This window comes from Bos indicus, chromosome 4, assembly GCF_029378745.1.
Source record: "Bos indicus isolate NIAB-ARS_2022 breed Sahiwal x Tharparkar chromosome 4, NIAB-ARS_B.indTharparkar_mat_pri_1.0, whole genome shotgun sequence".
Taxonomy (NCBI): Eukaryota; Metazoa; Chordata; class Mammalia; order Artiodactyla; family Bovidae; genus Bos; species Bos indicus.
In genome coordinates, this window is record NC_091763.1 from 19,848,927 (window position 1) to 19,871,914 (window position 22,988).

Below are 22,988 nucleotides of genomic sequence, written 5' to 3' on the forward strand. Positions count from 1 at the left end.
CTGGGTTAAGTCATCTAGTCAGGTGGCTTTTTCTGTAAGCACTGTTCTCTAACATTCTAAGCTTTCCTCAACTTTTCAGTAATACAGATGTTATTTTGGCCCTTCTTTGCTAATATATGTCATGCTCCTTAATTATTTCAGAACATAAGCAAGAATGAGAAGGTGTTTTGTTGAGCAAGACATTCTCTGCTACATGACAATAATGCTCTGAGGTTTTTGTAAATGTATTGCTTATATTGGGTGCATGGCTCTGTGTGTATATACATATACACATGACATAGAAACATATATTTTTATATATTCTGTTTATAAAATTCAGACCAGTCCTTACCAATACTTTATCAATTTCTGAGACTATAGTAAAATGTCTCATTTTGCTATTTCTTTGTAATTTTTCTTTTGATTTAAATAAATTGAGGATATTTTTAGATTCACATTGGATCAGGATTGTTATAGGTATGTACAAATAACATGCTCCAAATGATCTTAGCTTGCTTTAACTCATAAAACTTAGAGATACTCTTAAGTATTTCATACCTAACTTATGAAGGGTGGCAAGACTCTTTTTCTCTAAATCTTTAGAATTCAGAATCATACCCTTAACCTAATTCTCAACTTTTTAAAAGTGAGATCTTAGCAAATTTCCTTATCTAAGAGAAAAATTTACACTTTTTCCTTTGCTTATCAACACAACACTAAAATAAATAGGTGTTATGAATGGTCGCACTCACCATCACATGGTTTTGTTTCCAGCTTCTGCTCGGGGCACAGATGTTGGTTCTCTAGTTCTTGTATAATCACCGCTCTGGAACGGACCTGTATTCCACCAAAGCCGAGGTCCTCGCCATTCACACAGGTCAGCTGACACAGGCTCCAGGAAGACCAGTCCTTCAAATAACAGTCACCTGCAAAACACAGGGTGGTAGTTTATACCCTTGCCCATAAAGAATAGCCAGCCAGATCATCATTTTATGTTTAAGCCAATTAAGCATTGTTTTTAGGTATGCCAGTCATACATGATATTGGTAAGGCGTATATTCAGTTCAGTTCGTGTCCGACTCTTTGCAACCCCATGAACTGCAGCACGCCAGGCCTCCCTGTCCTTCACCAACTCCCAGAGTCCACCCAAACCCATGTCCATTGAGTCAGTGATGCCATCCAACTATCTCATCCTCTGTCATCCCATTCTCCTCCTGCCCTCAATGTTTCCCAGCATCAGGGTCTTTCCAAATGAGTCAGCTCTTTGCATCAGGTGGCCAAAGTATTGGAGTTTCAGCCTCAACATCAGTCCTTCCAATGAACACCCAGGACTGATCTCCTTAGGAAGGACTGGTTGATCTCCTTGTAGTCCAAGGGACTCTCAAGAGTCTATTTATACATTTGTGCTAAAAGTGTCATTTTCTGAGTGGATGTTACTGAGTATAGGCTATGTGTTGCTTAATGATATCAAATGTAAACTATGTTTAAAGCAGCTTGTCTGTCATGATTCCCCTTATCTTAAATGACAACGATACTGAATTAACACCAACCACCGCAACTCTTGTCATTATCATCATAAAGAGGTTTGCTAAGCACTTGGTACTATTAAAAGAAAATATAAATAGAGGTCTTGTTATCTAGGTATTCAAAATTTTGAGGAACTTGAAGTCCAAGGCTTGGTTCCTATTTCTTCTCAAAGCTGTGGTGGTGAGACAGCCAACCAATCTGCTCTGGTGTGGCAGTAACACACACAATTTCCTCTGACCTGTATCTTCAGTCTACTTCTGCCACTCTCTTCAATTATATACTGAAGAATAATATAGATGCAAAATGATGACACAAGTGCACAGACAGCTGAATTTTCACAATCTGATTAAATACCCATGTAAGCAACCTTTAAATCAAGCGACCAAGCATTCTCAGAATCTCAGTAACCCTCCCCAGGTTATGCACGGAGCAGAACCACATGCGCTTTCTATAGTTTGGCTTCTTTCCCTCATTAATGTTTGTGAGATCCACCACAATTTGCTCATTGTCACTGCTGTGCTTTATTATATAAACATACCACCATTTACATATCCATTATACTACTGACGGGAGTGTATAGAGTTGTAAATTTTTCTCATTATGAATACTGCTGTTGTGAACATTTTAGTGGGTCTTTTGGTGAACTTACATAGGTATCTCTTTTGGGTTTATAACTAGAAATTAGTTATAGTTCTGTAGAATTGTTGGGTCATAGTATGTGTTCATCTTCAATCATTTTCAGAACAGGGAAGACTTAATGCAATACACCTTTCCCATACACTAATTCATTCTTTAGGACACTGCTTGATGATACCGTTCAGAGGGTACAGTACATTTTGATAAATACAGATCCATAAGAAGTTCTTATCACTTTATTTCAGCCATATCACCTAATTTATATTGTCTTATATTATGCTGAAGATGTCTAACGTTAGCACAAAGTTGCCTGCAGATCTGATTAATGAAAAAAAACTTGTGGCAGGATTAAGAAGTTCTGGAAAGATGTGAATTATTGACAAACAGATCCATGTATAATACTGAAGTGGACTGAATTTTGTGGGCCTTGATTATAGTGTGTTATTATTACTCTGTGTAATGTCATCCTAAAATGAAGGAAATTCTAGTAAATTTTGGAATTGCTAGGGAGAAACTAGTAATAATTTTTAAGCGGTCAAAGAAAGTTTTAGAAATATTTATATCCCTTAGGAAATGCTCCTTTTGGGTCACTCAGTTTTTAATTATACAGGAGAAACTATTAAAGATGAAATAGAGGAGCTCCTGTCAATATGAGTGTAGTATAACTTCATCTCAGAGACCACAAACTCCATGGAAGTAAAATACACCTTTTTACTACTAGGCTTTAGCTCTCTTCTCATACCACTTGACATAGTGTATTTTGACACAAAATTCAATCTTTTAATGTTAGTCTGTAAATTATACAATTAGCACGCCAAAATAATCTATGTCAAGCTTCCAAGATTTAATAACAGTAAATGAGTGTGAGGCACTGACTTGCATAAAATATATTTTTATATTTTGTCATATAAACCACTGTAATAATAAAACTACACTCTGTCTGCCAAAGATAATTACAACTGTTTGAAATGCATTTGCTACCTCAATATTCTACTCTTTAAGCTTATTAGCTCATATGTTGCTAGCTTTTAAACCCATCATTGGAAAAAATTAGCAAGAGAGGAGTGGAAATGAATAGATTGTAATTTACAACAGGAGCCTCCCACTGGATTTCTAATTTGCTTTAATTAAAATGGTGAATTGCCCTGTTCTATGTTACTATGAGATCTTGAAGTTTTTCTTCAAGTTGTTTACAACAGATTTTATATTGGAGTCCAGTTGATTAACAATGATGTGTTAGCTACAATCGTACAGCATAAGTGATTCCCTGTACCTATACAAGTATCCATTCGTTTTCAACTTCTTTTCCCATTTAAACTGTGACAGAACATTAAGCCAAGTTCCCTGTGCTATGCAGCAAGCCTTGTCAATTATCTGTAGGAGTGTGTATATGTCAGTCGCAAACTCTCAAGCCACTTCCCAATCCCTTCCCCCCTGGTAACCAAGTTTGTGCTCTTGTGAGTCTGGATCTGTTTTGTAAATAGTTCATTTGTGTCTTTTTTTTAGATTCCACGTGTAAGCACCATCATACGGTATTTGTCCTTCTGTGACTTACTTCACTTATTATACTAATCTCCAGGCCCATCGCTGTTGCTGCAAATGGCACAGCTCCATTCTTATTAATGGCTGAGTAATATTCCCTTGTATGTATGTACCACATCTTCTTTGTCCATTCCTCTGTCAATTACATCGACACTTGGATTACCTCCATGTCTTGGTAATTGTAACCACCACCACCAAGAACACAGGCATGCGTGAATCTTTTTCGAATTATGCCCAGGAGTGGGACTGCTAGATCATATAGTGGTTGTATTTTTAGTTTTTTAAGCAGCTTCCATAATGCACTCCTAAATGGTTGTACCAAATTATATTTCCACAAACTGTGGGAGGGTTCCCATTTCTCCAGTCTCTACAGCACTTACTGATGTTGACTTTACATGATGGTCATTCTGACAGGTGGGAGGTGATACCTCCTTGAATTAATTTGCACTTCTCAAATACTGACAGAAACCTCAGCAGAACAGAGTTGAGAGCCTGGGGTTTGTCTGAGGTGGGGTTTGGCTGGTGAAGGGAAATGGGCAAGAAGTAATAACACACAAACCCTTGGGTGGGTGTTCTGGCACATTCCACTCTCATTGAGAACCCAGAACAGTACTTTCTGTAAGTCTGCTGCTACTGCTGCTAAGTCACTTCAGTCGTGTCCGACTCTGTGCGACTCCAGAGACGGCTCCCCCGTCCCTGGGATTCTCCAGGCAAGAACACTGAAGTGGGTTGCTGTTTCCTTTGGTGCCCCAATAAGCAGAGTTGGGAATGAAGAAATGCTGCCTCCTCGTGGCCATTTTGAGTAAAAGCAACTTTAAAACAGGTGCACAGGGGCACTTAAAACTCACAAAGTCTGCGGGACTGTAAGACTCCTTCCTTCAAGAAATGGCCTGGGGTACATAATGGAATAACAATTCAAACAGGGCAGGCTTTTAAGAAGCCAATTTCAGGTAACTTTACTCACTGTTTAAAAGAAAAAAGGACCTAACAAAGATCCTCAACATTGTCCATCATTCTGTTCTGTTCTGTGAAGTCGCTCAGTCGTGTTCGACTCTTTGCGACTGTAGCCCACCAGGCTTCTCCATCCATGGGATTTTCCAGACAAGAATACTGGAGTGGGGGTTACCATTTCCTTCTCTAGGGGATCTTCCCGACCCAGGGATCAAACCTGGGTCTCCTGCATTGCAGGCAGACGCTTTAACCTCTGAGCCACCAGGGAAGCCCCATCATTAGGGGAATGCAAATCAAATCTATACTGAGGGATCACCTCTCACCTGTCAGTAAGGCAATCATCAAAAAGTCTAAAAACAGTAAGTGCTGGAGTGGGCCTGGAGAAAAGGAACTCTCCTCAGTGCTGCTGAAAATGTAAACTGTTAACATCCACTGTGGAGAACAGCATGGAGTTTCCTTAAAAACCTAAAGACACAGATACCACATGGTCTGGGCTATTTCAGTTCAGTTCAGTTCAGTTCAATCGCTCAGTCATGTCCGACTCTTTGCGACCCCATGAGTCACAGCACGCCAGGCCTCCCTGTCCATCACCATCTCCCGGAGTTCACTCAGACTCACGTCCATCGAGTCAGTGATGGATATATACACAGAAGGACCTACCAGTGATCATTCTAGGTGAGTTATGTCAGACACAGGAAGACAAATATCATGCAGTATCACTTATAGATGGAATCTAAAAAACTGATACCAAAAATTCATTTACAAAGAGACTCACAGTCTTGGAAGAGCCACTCAGGATTACTGAAGGGGAAAGAGTGAAGGCAGGGTTTGATCAGGATGTTGGGATTAATATATACACACTCAAGTATCTTAAAAAAGAGCATCACCAAGGGACTAGAGTACAGCTCAGGGAAACCTAGTTAATGCTTCAGCATACAGGAGAGAGGCAAAGCATCCCCCAAAGACCAGATATTCATCACTGTATACCTCTTCAAGTTGCTGTATCCTACAACCAACTCAGCACTGGAAAGCAACTATACTTCAGTAGAAAGTAAACATTAATGTGATAAATGAATAGCCTCCAATATTCCCCTCAGGGCTCAGTGACCTGGGCTGCTGCCACAGCCCTGGAGACTGAGCTGCCTGGGTCTGAGAAGGATATGCCAGCAACTGAGCCCCTGTGGGGGGGGGGGTCCCCTTGTGGCTCAGCTGGTAAAGAATCCACCTGCAGTGCAGGAGACCCCTGTTGGATTCCTGGGTTGGGACAATGTCCTGGAGAAGGGATAGGCTACCATTCCAGTATTCCTGGGCTTCCCTGGTGGCTCAGATGGTAAAGCATCTACCTGCAATGAGGAAGACCTGGGTTCAACCCCTGGGTCAGGAAGATCCCCTGGAGGAGGGCAAGACAACTCATTCTAGTATCCTTGCCTGGAGAATCCCCATGGACAGAGGAGCCTGGCGGGCTACAGACCGTGGGGTCGCAGAGTTCTCCATGACTGAGCAACTAATCATTGCACTGCTTGTCCCCGCTGGATGAAAGCACAGTCTCGGGACCCAGACTGGCTCTCCACAGCCACACCACGCCTAAGGTTCCCGGAGGATGGTGGACCCTTTGGGCTGGAGGAACTTTGAAAAGATATCTGGTCTCCAGGGCTCCCGGTGGTGGGGTTCCTACCTCCAGATTCCTTCCTTAGCGGCGTCCAACTTAATGACAGCGCATTCTGCAGGGAAGAATGGAAGGTTTGGGGTTCTGTCAGGTAGTGGGGGTGAAAAATGATGGGCAAGAAGCAATGAGACATGAGCCTGTGGGTATTCTGGCACATTCCACACTCATTCACAACTCAAAACAGGCCTTCTCTCTGAGTCTGGGGCAGCAATAACCAGAAGCGCTGCCACACTTGGGCTGTTTCCAGTAACAGCAGCTTTAAGACCAGTGCTCGGGGCACGTTGAACTCCAAAGGCCTGCAGGGCTATAAACACCTTCTACCCTGCAGTCATGGCCTGGGGTACCTAACCAACTAACACTTAGAATTGGCTTTGTATACCTGTGGCGGATTCATTTTGATATTTGGCAAAGCTAATACAATTATGTAAAGTTTAAAAAAAAAAAGTTATACAATCATAAAAAAAGAATTGGCTTTAAAAAAGCAAATTTCAATAGGTAAATGTTAATCACACTCTTTAAAAGAAACAAAACAAAACAAAACAAAAAACACCTACAAGGATCCTTACCAGTGCCCACAAAGAGACGTACAACCGAGTCTACACAGAGGCATCACCACCGGCTGTGACCCATCAGAATGGCCATCACCAAAAAGGCTACAAAGAGTAAGTTCTAGAGAGGCTCTGGAGAAAAGGTGACCCTCCTCCAATGCTGCTGAAAACAAAGCGCTACCAGCCTCCCTGGAGAACAGCATGGAGATTCCTTAAAACCCAGACACAAGTACAATATGGTCTGGAAATCCCACTCTTGGGTGTACATTTGGAGCAAAGTATGACTGGAAAAGACACATGTACCCCAACATTCATTGCAGCACTATTTACAATAGCCAGGACATGCAGGCAACCATAATATACTTCCAGAGATGAATGGGGGTGTGTGTGTGTATATATATATATATACATACATACAAGAGGATGTTACTCAGCTCTCCCAATGAATGAACTAATGCCATTTGAAGGAACACCAATGATCATTCTAGATGAAGTACATCAGACACAGGAAGACAAAGGTCATAGGGTATCAGTTATAGATGGAATGTATAAATTGGTGCAAAAGAACACCTTCACAAAAGACAAAGACACAGTCTTGGAAATACCACTCAGGGTGACTGAAGGGGAAAGATCGGGGGTGGGGCGGGGAGGGTTTAAGCAGGACTTTGGGATTAACACATATACACACTCAAATATCTCTAAGAGCATCAATAAGGGCCTACATTACAGCACAGGGAACCCTACTCAACACTCGAATACCTTATGGGGAAAAACATCCCCCAAAGATGAGAGATTCATCTATCTTATCAAGTTGCTGCACACCTACAACATACTCAACGTTGGAAATCAACTATATTTCAAATAAAAATTTTAATTTGACAAATAAAATGAATTGCCTCCTATATTCCCCTCAGGCCTCTGTGAGCCGGGCTGCTGCCACATCCCTGGAGTCTGGGCAGCCATGGGTGAAAGGCTGGACGGTCCTCGGATATGCCAACAAATGGGCCCCCATAGGACCTGGAGTGTTTGTCCCCTCTGTGTGAAAGCCCAATCTTTCACCCGGGCTGGCCCACCACAGTCACACCAAGCTGAGGGCCCCCAAAGGAGGTTGGACCTTTTGGGCTGGAAGAGCTCTGAAAAGTCATCTGGTCTCTAGGGCTCCCAGTGGTGGCGTTCTTACCTCCAGATTCCATCTTTAGAGCTAACTGACTTGAAGATGACGACAGCACCTTCGGAAGGGCAGAACTGAAGAATTTGGGATTTGTCCAGAGATGCGGGTGAAGAGTGATGGGCAAGAAGTAATGAGACACAAGCCCTTGGGTCATTGTTCTGGCACATTCCACTCTCATTTACAACCCAGGACACAATTTTCTCTGACTCTGGTGCCCCAGTAACCAGAGATGGGGAAAGAAGAGGTGCTGCCGCCTCGTGGCCATTTCTAGGAACAACAACTTTGAAAACAGTGGTCAGTTCAGTTCAGTTCACTCAGTCCTGTCCGACTCTTTGTGACCCCATGAACTGCAGCACGCCAGGCCTCCCTGTCCATCACCAACTCCCAGAGTCTACCGAAACCCATGTCCACTGAGTCGGTGATGCCATCCAGCCATCTCATCCTCTGTTGTCCCCTTCTTCTCCTGCCCTCAATCCCTCCCAGCATCAGAGTCTTTTCCAATGAGTCAGCTCTTCGCATCAGGTGGCCAAAGTATTGGAGTTTCACCTTCAGCATCAGTCCTTCCAATGAACATCCAGGACTGATCTCCTTTAGGATGGACTGGTTGGATCTCCTTGCAGTCCAAGGGACTCTCAAGACTCTTCTCCAACACCACAGTTCAAAAGCATCAATTCTTCAGTGCTCAGCTTTCTTCATAGTCCAACTCTCACATACATACATGACCACTGGAAAAACCATAGCCTTGACTAGACGGACCTTTGTTGACAAAGTAATGTCTCTGCTTTTGAATATGCTATCTAGGTTGGTCATAACGTTCCATCCAAGGAGTAAGTGTCTTTTAATTTCATGGCTGCACCATCTGCGGTGATTTTGGAGTCCAGAAAAATAAAGTCAGCCACTGTTTCCCCTGTTTCCCCATCTATTTGCCAGGAAATGATGGGACCAGATGCCATGATCTTCGTTTTCTGAATGTTGAGCTTTAAGCCAACTTTTTCACTCTCCACTTTCACCTTCATCAAGGGGTTCTTTAGTTCCTCTTCACTATCTGCCATAAGGGTGGTGTCATCTGCATGTCTGAGGTTATTGATATTTCCTCAGGAAATCTTGATTCCAGCTTGTGCTTCTTCCAGCCCAGCATTTCTCATGATGTACTCTGCAGTTCAGTTCAGTTCAGTCTCAGTCATGTCTGACTCTTTGCGACCCCATGAATCGCAGCACGCCAGGCCTCCCTGTCCATCACAAACTCCCGGAGTTCACTCAGACTCACGTCCATCGAGTCAGTGATGCCATCCAGCCATTTCATCCTCTGTTGTCCCCTTCTCCTCCTGCCCCCAATCCCTCCCAGCATCAGAGTCTTTTCCAATGAGTCAACTTTTCACATGAGGTGGCCAAAGTACTGGAGTTTCAGCTTCAGCATCACTCCCTCCAAAGAAATCCCAGGGCTGACCTCCTTCAGAATGGACTGGTTGGATCTCCTTGCAGTCCAAGGGACTCTCAAGAGCCTTCTCCAACACCACAGTTCAAAAGCATCAATTCTTCGGCACTCAGCCTTCTTCACAGTCCAACTCTCACATCCATACATGACCACAGGAAAAACGTTAGCCTTGACTAGACGGACCTTTGTTGACAAAGTAATGTCTCTGCTTTTGAATAGGCTATCTAGGTTGGTCATAACGTTCCTTCCAAGAAGTAAGCGTCTTTTAATTTCATGGCTGCAGTCACCATCTGCAGTGATTTTGGAGCCCTGAAAAATAAAGTCTGACACTGTTTCCACTGTTTCCCCATCTATTTCCCAGGAAGTGATGGGACCAGATGCCATGATCTTTGTTTTCTGAATGTTGAGCTTTAAGCCAACTTTTTCACTCTCCACTTTCAATTTCATCAAGAGGCCCTTTAGTTCCTCTTCACTTTCTGCCATAAGGGTGGTGTCACCTGCATATCTGAGGTTATTGATATTTCTCCTGGCAATCTTGATTCCAGTTTGTGTTTCTTCCAGTCCAGCGTTTCTCATGATGTACTCTGCATATAAGTTAAATAAACAGGGTGACAATATACAGCCTTGACGAACTCCTTTTCCTATTTGGAACTAGTCTGTTGTTCCATGTCCAGTTCTAACTGTTGCTTCCTGACCTGCATACAAATTTCTCAAGAGGCAGATCAGGTGGTCTGGTATTCCCATCTCTTTCAGAATTTTCCAGTTTATTGTGATCCACACAGTCAAAGGCTTTGGCATAGTCAATAAAGCAGAAATAGATGTTTTTCTGGAACTCTCTTGCTTTTTCCATGATCCAGCGGATGTTGGCAATTTGATCTCTGGTTCCTCTGCCTTTTCTAAAACCAGCTTGAACATCAGGAAGTTCATGCCTAAATTCACAAGGCCTCTGGGGCTGTAAGTGTCTTCTGCCTTCAAGACATAATCACGTAACAAATTGAAACAGAGCAGGCATTCAAGAAGCCCATTTCCACAGGTAAATTTTACTCACACTCTTAAAGAAAGCACCGACAAAGATCCTTACCAGTGGCCACTCTCACAAAGCAAATCATATCTCCACAGAAGTATCACCTTTTATCCGTCAGAACGGCTACCATCAAAAAGTCTACAAACAGTAAGTGCTGGAAAGGGGCTGCAGAAAAGAGAACCCTTCTGCACTGCTGCTGAAAATAAAAATTGCTAACAGCCAGTGTAGAGAACAGCACGGAGTTCCCTTGAAACCCTAAAGACACAGATACATTATGGTCCGGAAATCTACTCTTGGGTGTATATCTGGAGAAAAGTATAACTGGAAAAAACAAACCCCACTGTTTGTTGGGGTTTGAGTATAACTGGAAAAATGTTCCAGGTAACTGGAAAAAACAAAGCACCCCAATGTTCCCTGCAGCATTATTTACAATAGCCAAGACATGAAGGCAATCCTGTGTCCTTCCAGAGATGAACAGAAGAAGATGCATTTATGTACAAGGGAATGTTACTCAGCCATCTCAGTGAATAACCTAATACCATTTGCAGGAACGCTGAAGGACCTACTGACGATCATTCTAGGTGAAGTACATCTGACAGAGGAAGACAAATGTCGTACAGATCACCTTTAGATGGAATCTAAAAATGGAGACAAAGGAATTCATCTACAGAAGACAGAGTCTTAGAAAATGCACCTAGGATTTTGTTGGGGGAAGAGCAGGGGTAGGCTTAAGTCAGGACGCTGAGATTAACCTGTGGTGATGGTGATTTAATCACTAAGTGGTGTCTCCGTCTAGAGACCTCAGGTAGCCCATTGGGCTCCTCTGTCCATGGGGTTTCCCAGGCAAGAATACTGGAGTGGGTTGTCATTTCCTTCTCCAGGGGATCTTCCTGACCCAGGGATTGAACGTGTGGGTCCTGCATTGGCAGATTCTTTACCACTGAGCCACCAGGGAAGCTTTGGAGATAACATTGTTGTTCAGCCACCCAGTCGTGTCTGACTCTTTGTGACCCCATGGACTGTAGCATGCCTGGCCTCCCTGTCCCTCACCACCTCCTGAAATTTGTCCAAGTTCATGTCCACTGCACTGGTGATGCCTTCCAGCCATCTCATCTTCTATTAACGTGGTGGTGGTGGTTTAGTTGCTAAGTCGTGTCCGACTCTTGCAGCCCCATAGACCGGCAAGGCTCCTCTGTCCATGGGATTGTCCAGGCAAGAATACTGGAGTGGATTGCCATTTCTTTCTCCAGGGGATCTTCTTATACACACTCAAATATCTCAAAAAAGAGCATCAACAAGGAGCTATGTACGGTCCACCACAGAAAACCCTACTCTCCACTCATACCCCAGGAGGGCAAAGCATCCTCAAAAGACTAGATACTCATCTATGTGTATCTGCATCTAGTTGCTGTCCACCTACAGCAAACTCAACCCTGGGACACAACTACACTCCAGCAGAAAATAAGTACTAATTTTACAAGTAAAATGAGTTCTCTCCTATATGCCCCGTGGGGCTTGGTGACCCTGGCTCTGTTACACCCTGGAGCCTGAGCAACCTGGGTCCCCCAGCTGGACTGTCCACGGTGCTGAGGGAGGTGACAGCAATGCGCCGGCGAATGAGCCTCTGTTGGGCCTGTAATGTCTGTCCCCTTGGATGAAAGCCCAGTGCCCATGCTAGGGGCCAGTCTTCCACAGGTATACCGACTGTACCCAAAGGATGGTGGGCCCTTGGGGCTGGAGGAGCTTTGAAAAGTTATCGGGTCTCCATAGCTCCTGTTGGTGGGTTTCCTACCTCCAGTTTCCTTCCATTGAGGTGCCCAACTTAAAGATGATAGCACCATTGGCAGGGCAGATTTGAAGGGTTTGGGATTTGTCCAGGTAGGGGTGAAGAACAGAGGCAGGAAATAAGACACAACCCTTGAGTCTTTTTTTCTGTTACATTCCACTGTCATTTACAACCCAGGAACAGGACTTTCTCTAAGGCTCTGGTGCCCCAATAACCAGTTTGGAAAGAGTAAATGCTGCCACCTTGTGGCCATTTCTAGTAACAGCAAATTGAAATCTATGTGCTCAGATCCGTTCAGTTCAGTTCAGTCGCTCAGTCATGTCTGACTCTTTGCGACCCCATGAATTGCAGCACGCCAGGCCTCCCTGTCCATCACCAACTCCCGGAGTTCACTCAGACTCACGTCTATCGAGTCAGTGATGCCATCCAGCCATCTCATCCTCTGTCGTCCCCTTCTCCTCCCGCCCCCAATCCCTCCCAGCATCAGAGTCTTTTCCAATGAGTCAACTCTTTGCATGAGGTGGCCAAAGTACTGGAGTTTCAGCTTTAGCATCATTCCTTCCAAAGAAATCCCAGGACTGATCTCCTTCAGAATGGACTGGTTGGATCTCCTTGCAGTCCAAGGGACTCTCAAGAGTCTTCTCCAACACCACAGTTCAAAAGCATCAATTCTTCGGCGCTGGTGCACTAAAAACTCAATATGACTGTACAGCTGTAAGTGACTCCTGCTTTAAGACAATGGCCTGGGGTACATAATCGAATAACAATTCAAAACAGGGCAGGCTTTCAAAAAGTCAATTTCAACAGGGAAATTTTACTCATACTCTTTAAAAGAAAAAAAGCACCTACAAAGGTCTTCCCTGTAGCCGATTGTTAGAGAAAAGCAAATTAAGGACTTTCCTGGTGGTTCAGAGGTTAAGAGTGTGCCTTGTACAAGTTCGATTCCTGGTCTGGGAAGATCCCACATGCCAGGGAACAACTAAACCTGTGCACCATAACTGGAGCTCATGAGATGTTCAACTACTGAAGCCTGTGCACCTTGAACCCATGCTCCCCAACAAGAGAAGCCACCACAGTGAAAAGCCCGCACATCGCGATGAGAGAAAGCCTGCACGCAGCAATAAAGAACTAGCACAGACAAAAAAAGAAACCCAGAAACAAACAAATAAATATCAAAAAAAAAAAAAAAAAGGCAAATCAAATCTACACATCTACACTGAGGTATCACCTCTCACTTGTCAAAATGACCATCATCAAAAAGTCTACAAAGAGCAAATGCTAGGAAGGGCCTGGAAAAAAGGGAACCTTCCCACACTGCTGCTGAAAACCTAAATTGCTAACAACCGTGTGGAGAACAGCATGGAGGTTCCTTAAGACCCTAAAGACACAGATACTGTATGGTCTGGAAATCCCACTCTTGGGCCTGTATCCAGAGAAAAGTATGACTGGAAAAGACACACCCACCCCAGAGTTCACTGCATCACTATTTACAACACCTAAGACATGGAAGCTAAATGTCCAGGAAGAGAGGAATGCACAAAAACACGTACATACATACAATGGAATGCTGCTGCTGCTGCTAAGTCACTTCAGTCGTGTCCGACTCCGTGTGACCCCATAGACGGCAGCCTACCAGGCTCCTCCGCCCATGGGATTTTCCAGGCAAGAGTACTGGAGTGGGTTGCCATTGCCTTCTCCTGTTCTTTCCTAGCCCACAAATATATTGCTGCCCTTTGATCTTAAGGCCCAGGGTCATGTTTGACAATGCGATTATTTTGACTCTATCTGCCTTTGGGTGTTCTACTTGAAGCCCAAATTCCTCATCATTAACATATCACTTGCTGCTAGTTATTTCTACACCACTTGATACATAGCATTTTCCTTGCACATTTTACTTGCTTCGCTCCTGTGTCCAACATTGAGCCACTGATTTCTTGGAAAGTTTTCTCACATAGCATTATTTTTTCTTACTCTCGAATGATAATTTAGCTGGCAGTAGAATTTTAGGTTGTTGATTATTTTGTATCATGCTCTGAATATATTTCATTATCTTTTGGCTTCCATCTATCTAAGACGATATCTGTTATAATTCTGATTGTCTTCCAGTTGTGGGTAATCTGATTTTTCTTTCTGAATGCTTCATAAATTCTCTATTTTCCTACATTCTATGTTTTCACTACAGCGTATCTAGGTGTGAATTTGTTGTGCACTGTACCCAGGACCCACAAGAAGCTTTCATTATGACTTAAATCCTTCTCTATGCATTATGTGTATAAACACTGCCTGCCTCTCATTCTCCGTTCTCTCTTTCTGGAAATCCTGAATACATATATGTTCTGCCATTCTTTGCAGATGTTAAAACTCCAAGGAGGTGAGTGTCAATAGAGGCTCATGTGGAACTGGACTTCACCCCCAGCTGGCAATAAGGAGGCAATGCCCACTTCATCCACACTACAGCCTCTAGCTGTTTGCACAGGTATTACTGAATGAGAAGACTGTTGACATCTCTTACCTTGGGCTTACACATGCAACCCCTTCACCGTGGTCCTGGTAAGGAATGGCCAAAAGTATGAATTCTGTTTTGCTGTTGTTACCTGGGCAAGGCTGGGTGCAGGTTTCTTCGAGAACTGCTTTTTTATTACCATCTATAGCGGGTTCAATGTCAGTGCAGAATTCTTCATCCACCACTTTGCTGAAATCGTCAGCTGACCCATCACTCACTACACAAGAAATATTCCTTGTTCTGGTCCCTTCGCCACACTGCGCATCCTGAAGTGGAGGAAGAAATGACTAATCAGGAAAGAAAATAATTCATTAGTTAGCTTATCGCTCAACAGTCATCTCTGCACCACTGATTATGATTTATGAGCAGTTTAAGGAGCATCTGAAACCCTAGGGAAGAAGTCCTGTAGGGCACCAGCTATAAAGCATACAATGAACAATTTATTTGTTTTCTAGCCAAAGACAGGCAAATAAATTTTCATTAAAATGGATCAGTCTCCAAATGGTTTTAAAATACGGGACAGGAAGTGCTTGTTATCAAAACTAATTAAACAGCTATGAAATGGCAAGGTACTAAAATCTTTAACAAGAAACATGCCATCTGTAAGCTCTGAGAGAGATTTCTGAAACCAAGTCTCTGCAAATAAAGAATACACATTTCCATACCACTTCTTGAGACTGATTACCTGCACTTGGCATGCAGACCATGGGCCATACCGCCACTGATAACAGGGCTTCACTGGGCAAGGCTTGGACTGTTCCATCAAGGCAGGGCATGGTCTTCCATCACCCTGAAAGGGCTGGGTCACTGTTCGTCTTCGGATCATTTTTCCTTAAAAGATACAACGTGATGCACTGTTAGTAATATGCCATATTATCAAGCATGTATCTTTCTCGGAGAAGGGATCAAAGACATTTCTCCTGAGGTTTGAGGAACAAGAAAGGTTTAGATGTTTTGGAAAGAAATATACCCCGCTTCAACCTTTCTGAAGATTGTCTGATATGACTTAAAGTAAGAGGGACGTTTTATTTTGTACTCCTTTACCATTAATCAAATGCCAAATAAGGCACAAACAAACCTGTGAGGCCACACGTTTGAGAACATTCTGACCACGGAGACCAGTCAGAAAGCTGACAGTTCACAGGACATTCCACCATGCAGGACATGTTCATCTGCCAAGTCTTCTCCAAGCCAAGCTGAAAGGACAGAGGCAGATCTGTTAGTACTGATGCCGAGAATAAGCAAGATGCATAATAAAGTAAAAACATGTCTGCAGGACAAAGACCCCAACTATTAAAAATATAAAGTGGTTCACTCCAGGAGAGGTGGGGCAAAAGGAATAGGATGAATGGAGAAACAAATTTATGTAATATACTTATATATTATTGACCTTTTTAAATAAAAAATGAAAAAAGGAAGATTTAATCTCCATATTGGTTGAATTTCCCTAAAGGAGGAATAAATAGGTCTAAGCACAAATATTTTCTACTAAACACCAAGACTATCATCAATATACAGACATATAATTGCATTTGGGGGATATTATTTTTATATGTGGATGTCAAACTGAAAAGCAAAGGAGAAAAGTTAAAGACCACTTGCCACTCAAACCCCCAAATATAATGTACTAACATAATATAAAACAGTTTTGAATAAGCTACTTCTCTCAAAAGGAGGAGTGGGCCTTTAGAATTTTTATTACAAATATTTTATATATATTTATTAATTTTTTACAGAGATTTTCTCTTTTAAAACTCAGCAGCCAACGGTGGTGTAATTGTTATTTTGGCATTAGCCTCATCTCATAATAATGTGTATTTTATTGCATTCAGTTGCACTGCTTAAGTAGTCTACCTTTATAGTACAGGAAGAGATTTTATCCACTGTGTATGCACACATGTTAAAAGTCTAAGGTGCAAAGTAGCACTGAGATGGAAAAAATTAAGAGCAGGTTAGGAAAGTGCAATTTTTAAAATTGGTAATCCTTGGGGATTTTTAAGACCTTTTTTATTTCTACATGAAAGATAAGCTTATAGTGTCTAATCTATATAGCAGAAAATGGCAAAAGAAAAGTTTTCTGAAATGTTATGTTGTGATTCAAGTAGTGCTCCTGGCTCCAAGTTATGCACTGGGAGAGGATCAGATTGGTGATCTATGCACCAGAACCCTCAGCAGACACTCCCATTATATTCTCCACCAGTAATACTTGACAAAGCTGAGCATTTGGTATGAAAACTTTTACCATATCACTTAAGTCTCAGAAAATCACTTGAAGTGACTGGAGATTAGAGATGGAAATCTTACGGTGATATGATAAAAATTATGTTTTGCTTTTAAGGTACATGATGGTTTCATAGAGAAAGGGTTTGAATCACAGAATTCAATTACTATTGGCTTATTTATTTCACTAGGGGATTAAAAAGGATGTCTGTTTACAGACATTTTGGGTATCTAGCAGTAAGATATTTTAACCCTGTACTACTTACTCTCTTAAATTTTTTTATTACTTCATTTTTATTGGAGTACAGTTGCTTTACAATGTAGTGTTTCTTAAATTTATTGTTTCTTCTTTTCTCCTCTATCATCTATCTAATCTATCATTTACCTAAACATATGTTCAGGGATCAAAGAATAGGAAAGGAGAAACCAAATTATTAGGTATCAGGTAAATTAATGTCTGAGAAACATCAAAGACAGAAGTGCTGTATAAATGCTGGATGGGTTTAACCCTAATTTTCCTCTTTGTTGGATAGCAGTGCCATCTTTCTTTTTGGCTGTTAGAGGAACAGCAAGAGTTAGCTACTGCAGCTGCACGGAATGAAGGGTTTGCACATGTATTAGTAGGTAGGCAACCAATCCAGTGTTAGAAAAGACAGCCAGCTTTTCTCAGGGCTATTATTTAATTCTACTGCTTCCATCAGTTCAGTTCAGTCGCTCAGTCCTGCTTCCATAGGGTGGGTAAAATGGGATATGAATTGTTTAATCCAATTCCTGCTGCTTCCATAGGAAGTCGCTGCTTCCATAGGGGATAAAATGAGATATGAATTCTTTAATCCAATTCCTGTGAGAGGAGCACTGTTCTCCCTGAATACAGTATGTGCTAAAATGTTACAATTTGAATCCCTAATTGTCATCATAGTAATCAAACATAATAATATTTGTACATAAAAGTAAATTTATCCAGACTTCTGGATAACAAAAACTATTTCTCAGACTTTTACTCACATTTCATTTAAGAAATAAAAGGCTTTATTTATATCTTTTTTCTGGAGTCATATGAGATACTTAAACACTGGTCTTATGTGATTATGTGAGAGTTGGACACGACTTAGTGACACAACAACTTATATGATTTGGGTTAAGCTTTCTGAAAGCTCTCAGAGCTTTTCATTGTTATTTTATTCTGGCCTAGAAGGGCATTTGCATGTGCATTTGCAAAAACAAAAAAAAGACTCATGTGAGAGGCAGATCACAGGATGCTCTCCAGCCTGTGTGTATAACTATAAAAATAATATTCACTAATAATGTTATTTTTGTATTTTTATAGTGGTCACATTACTTCAGTGTTATTAGTTTCAAAGCCAAATTGATTCAGGTATGAAATTTCTGATTAAAGCTAAGGCCATAATTGACTGAATTATGTTGTAAGATAGAGGAATTTATTAACTAAATTTGTTTTCAGTGCATTTGGGAACTCCGTTCCTATGGACAGATATATAGAAAGTTAAATTAGGTCTATATGATAATATCAAAGATATCGAATGGATTAAAATATTTCCATCTTGAGTTTTCCCTTAAGATTTGGAATAATTTACCACAGGCTTATAATAAGCTCTAGGACAGGCAGACAGAGATTGTGGTCACATGTCCACTGAGCCCTACTGAGGTTACAAGTCCCTCCCTGGTGTTCCAGGTCTACAAAGGTTCGAGCTTGTCCTGGTTCATGTTGAACCACTGGGCCTTAGTTCAGGAGGAGTCAAAACCTGTCAGGAAGATGAGTACCCTTTTCGTCTGGAAATTAGACAAAATAATTGTAACCTGAAGAACAGCTTCGTGAAAACTACGACTACGTTTTCTCACATTTCACAAGGTCATATTAGAAACGATAACATTACTTTTGTAAACTGGAGAATTAACAGTTACAGATCTCTGTACCCAAAAGATACTAATGGTAGACTCCATTCCTTTGTTTGGATTTCAAGCTCTCTCTTACCCAGACCTGACTCAGACTCTCACAGCTGGATATTAGATCCTAATATCAAAATCTGTTACGAAACCACATGCGATCAATGTTTTGCAACAGAGAGAATAAATGACGGCTCTTGGCAGGTGTCCCAGGCAACACAAAATTCATATGAAATTACAAAAGATGATGAGCAGTCTGATTAAGATTTATTGCCTTTATTCACCTTGATTACTTATTGTTACCCAAGCATTTCTTTCAGAATGGGCTAATTAGCATACCTTTGGGCTCCCAGCAGAACAAAATACAGGAAATTATGTGTAGAAATCAGTAGTGCTGGAAAGAATCTCTTTTCAAGAGCGTGTTTAGCAGAAAACATCTGCTGGCAAAGAGCTGCATAACGCACCGGTCACTTGGCTCAGCATGAATTGAGACTATTCGGGAAGAATTTACTCACAAAGATATAACACAGCCTCCCCTCACCTCTTCACAGTATTTCAGGTTAACTGACTTGCCGTCACTTCGAACACAATCCAACATCCTTGTTTTAATGCCATTCCCACATACTGCCTTCTCGCTCAGCTGGCACGTGCTCCAGTCTGAAAGGGAAGGAGTGCATCAGAACAGAAGGCTATGTACGGAACAGATTTCAAATGAAACTCGGATGACCTGAATCCCGTATTTAATTCACAACTGCTTCCTAAGCCCCACCATCAATCATCACACATGCAGAGCATATGGGTCCCAGCTTTGAACGTATCAGGAGTCAAATGGAATTGCTGGGGCTGCACACAGCTACAGGGATTATTCCTGAGGCAGCTGTCTCCTTGACCATCTTGATGGCTAGTCGTTTGGTGATGCTGTAAAAATGGCTGTGGCCTGCAGGTGAAATGTCACTTAGAAACTGTTTATCCTAATTAAAGTAAAAATGTAAATCTCAACATTTTTGTTTTAGCAAAATAATCATAATTTTAAATGTCTGGCATTTTGTGCAGTTACATCCAAATAAAACTATTTCACTTGCTGTCCATACTTAGGATATTGTAAAATGTATTATTTATTTCAAAACCAGCTTGGCCATATTTATTTCTCGTATTAAGTATCTTTTGCAAGGTAATTCTTTTATCTTTCTTCCCAGGGTAATGTAGCCTGTCCCAGAGAACTGTGATTTCATTGTGTCACAAAAGCAAATTGAAGAGAAAACCAAAAGGAACAAAAAATCAAGCTGACTGCTATGTGTCATAGTACAGTTTCTGGGGTTTATTTCAGCATGAAAATTACATGGGGGAAAATTCCAAAATAAGTTTCAGTGTTGCCCCAAGTCATATAAGCCAAAAAAACTCTTCTTTCCTAGAGTATATGCCTTGATGACATATGAGACGAGGGTTTGGGGAAAAATATAATTTATGATAAGCCTTTTTTTCTTCTAAAAAATACAGTCTTTTTTTTTTGCCTAGATCTTTGATAACACTAAAAAATTCTCTTCATACACAATTTGGAAGGTTAAGCTTGCTAATGCTTTTTACATCAGACTAATCATGCATATGAACTGCCCCCACACAAAGAATTGTTGTCCCAGTACTCATAATGATTAAACATATTCTGAAGAAGAAAGACATCTTTCAATAAACTGTTATCCATGGGAACGATGTTTATTTCCACCTTCTGAAAGTGGGAGGATGTCTTACATAGGTACCCTTAGACTATTCACAATCTGCCTTAAGAGCTAATGTTTGTGTGAATTTTTCATTCTCTATCTTGATGTTTATTAAAAATAAGACAGATAAATATTTATTTCATTTAATACAGAATTACTGCTGGGAGAGTAAGCAGTGTGTATGGCTTTCCTGGGGACTCAGGTGGTAAAGAATCTGCCTGTAATGCAGGAGACGTGGGTTCGATCCCTGGGTCGGGAAGATCCCCTGGAGAAGGAAATGGCAGCCCACTCCAGTATTCTTGCCTGGAGAATCCCATGGACAGAGGAACCTGGTGGGCTACAGTCCATGGGGTCACAAGAGTCAGACACGACTCAGTGACTAAACCACCAGGTAGCATGTCCAAAAGACATGTGGATGGAGGTGAACCATCCTTCTGGGAATGCTGCTAAGCTGACAGACGTGGAATTTGGCCTTTATGAGGTGAAGGCTACTCACGTACCTGTTACATTATAATCATAGTGGAAGCAGTTTTTGTTCAGGTTGCAGGGTTCCTTCTCCACAGTGTCAGGGCAGGCTCTTCCCTCCTCAGCTGGTTGTCTGATGGGATCAGCTGCCCTTTGCCGGAAAGTGCTTTGATTGCAAGGCTGACAGAGAATAACGTAACTCCTCAGAAAGGTGAGCACTTGGCCACACAAGAGCAAATGGATTAAGGCAAGCACTGGAGCAAGAGTTAGAACCTTTGGGCCACTGGCTAATCTCATCTGTAAGTCCAGGAGTTGGATGAGTTTCTGATGTGCCATCTGCCTCTAAGAGGCTGTGGACCGGGAATGCTGCCTGCCATCCCGGCAGACAGAGAATGGTGCCACTGTCCCGTTCCACAAGGACCAAACCCTCACCACTGCAGCTGCCGCAGGCGATGTGCCCTGAGGCAAACAGGATCGAGAGAAAGAGGCAGCGTTCTGTGCTTTGGATACTGACCCGAGATGGTTAAGATACATGTCTAAGGAATAATTTCAATGAGCCCAGAGTCCTGCATAATCCTATACACAGGAAAGCACTAAAATCATTAACTAGAGATTTCTGTTTCACTGATTAACAGTACTCTTGATATTTGACTACATGTGTTTTTTTTTTTTTCCCAGCAGAAAACTCCTGCTTATTCAGCCTCCTCCTCTACCTCTTTGGAGCAGTTCCTCAGAGCTATCTAAAGGGCCGTCTCCCAGGCCATTGTCCTCAGTAAGATCCCCAAATAAAACTTAACTGGCAACTTTCAGGCTGTGTCTTTTTCTTCAGTTGACAATACTTAAGAGTCTGTGTCTAACCTGAAAATATATCTGTTCCCATATGTTTACTGCAGCATTATTTACAATAATCAAGATACAGAAAAAACCCAAAATGCCCATCGATGGATAAATAAGCTGTAGTGTGATTATACAACAGAATATTATTCAGCCATAAAAAACGAGGATGCCTACAATTTGTGACAACAGGGATGGACCCCAAAGACATTATGCTAAGTGAAGTGTCAGAGACAAATACCGTATGCTCTCACTTACATGTGGCATTTAAAACAAAAAAACAAAACTCATAGAAAAAGATCAGACTTGCAGTTAACAGACGTAGGGGTAGGGGAGAGGGAGAACTGGAGGAAAGTGGTCAAAGGTACAAATTTCCAGTTGTAAGACAGTAAGTAGTAGGGATACATCCCTACTACTTGGACTACATCAAGTTCAGCATGATGACTGTAGCTAACACTGCCGTATGTTATATAGCAAAGGTGTTAACAGAGTTAATCTTAACAGTTCTCATCACAAGCAGAACATTTTTCCCCCTTTATTCTTTTCTTCTTTTTATCATACGTATTTGAGAAGATGGATGCTAGCTGAAACTATTGTGGTAATCGTTTCACAATATACGTAAATCAAACCATCATGCTGTATGCCTTAAACATGTCTGTTGATTATCTCTCAATAAAACTGGGATAAAAAAAGAGTATGTGTCAAATATTAATAGATACATCACATCATCCATACACAAAAATATATGCTCATACTAATTACTGTAGGTCACAAATTTTACTGTGGGTCACAGAACTTATAATCTATTTTCTTGGACCCCCAAAATTAAGATTGTGTGTATGTGTGTGTATTAGTTGATCAGTTGTGCTTGACTCTGTGACGCCATGGATTGCAGCCCACGAGGCTCCTCTGTCCATGGAAAAACAGCTATTAATATTTTCCTAATGTGCACACATACATGCACACAAATATAAGGTAGCACTAATTTAAAAAACCTGGCTGTCATTCTCCTACTGGTACAGTCTTGTTTTGGAAACATTTGGTTATTAAGAGCAGAAACAGTAACTTCAAACCTGATGCT

General features: G+C 41.7%; 1 protein-coding gene across 1 annotated transcript in view; it reads right to left on the bottom strand.

Annotated features, from left to right (window-relative positions):
* Positions 1-22,988, bottom strand: part of THSD7A (thrombospondin type 1 domain containing 7A) — a 488,459-nt gene that overhangs the window by 15,512 nt on the left and 449,959 nt on the right. The window contains exons 18-23 of the mRNA XM_070787540.1: positions 21,109-21,253; positions 19,435-19,550; positions 15,847-15,964; positions 15,454-15,599; positions 14,860-15,034; positions 732-905 (exon numbers count right to left, since the gene is read on the bottom strand). Of these exons, the coding sequence (XP_070643641.1) occupies positions 732-905; positions 14,860-15,034; positions 15,454-15,599; positions 15,847-15,964; positions 19,435-19,550; positions 21,109-21,253 (874 nt within the window). The remainder of the gene's footprint in view (positions 1-731; positions 906-14,859; positions 15,035-15,453; positions 15,600-15,846; positions 15,965-19,434; positions 19,551-21,108; positions 21,254-22,988) is intronic.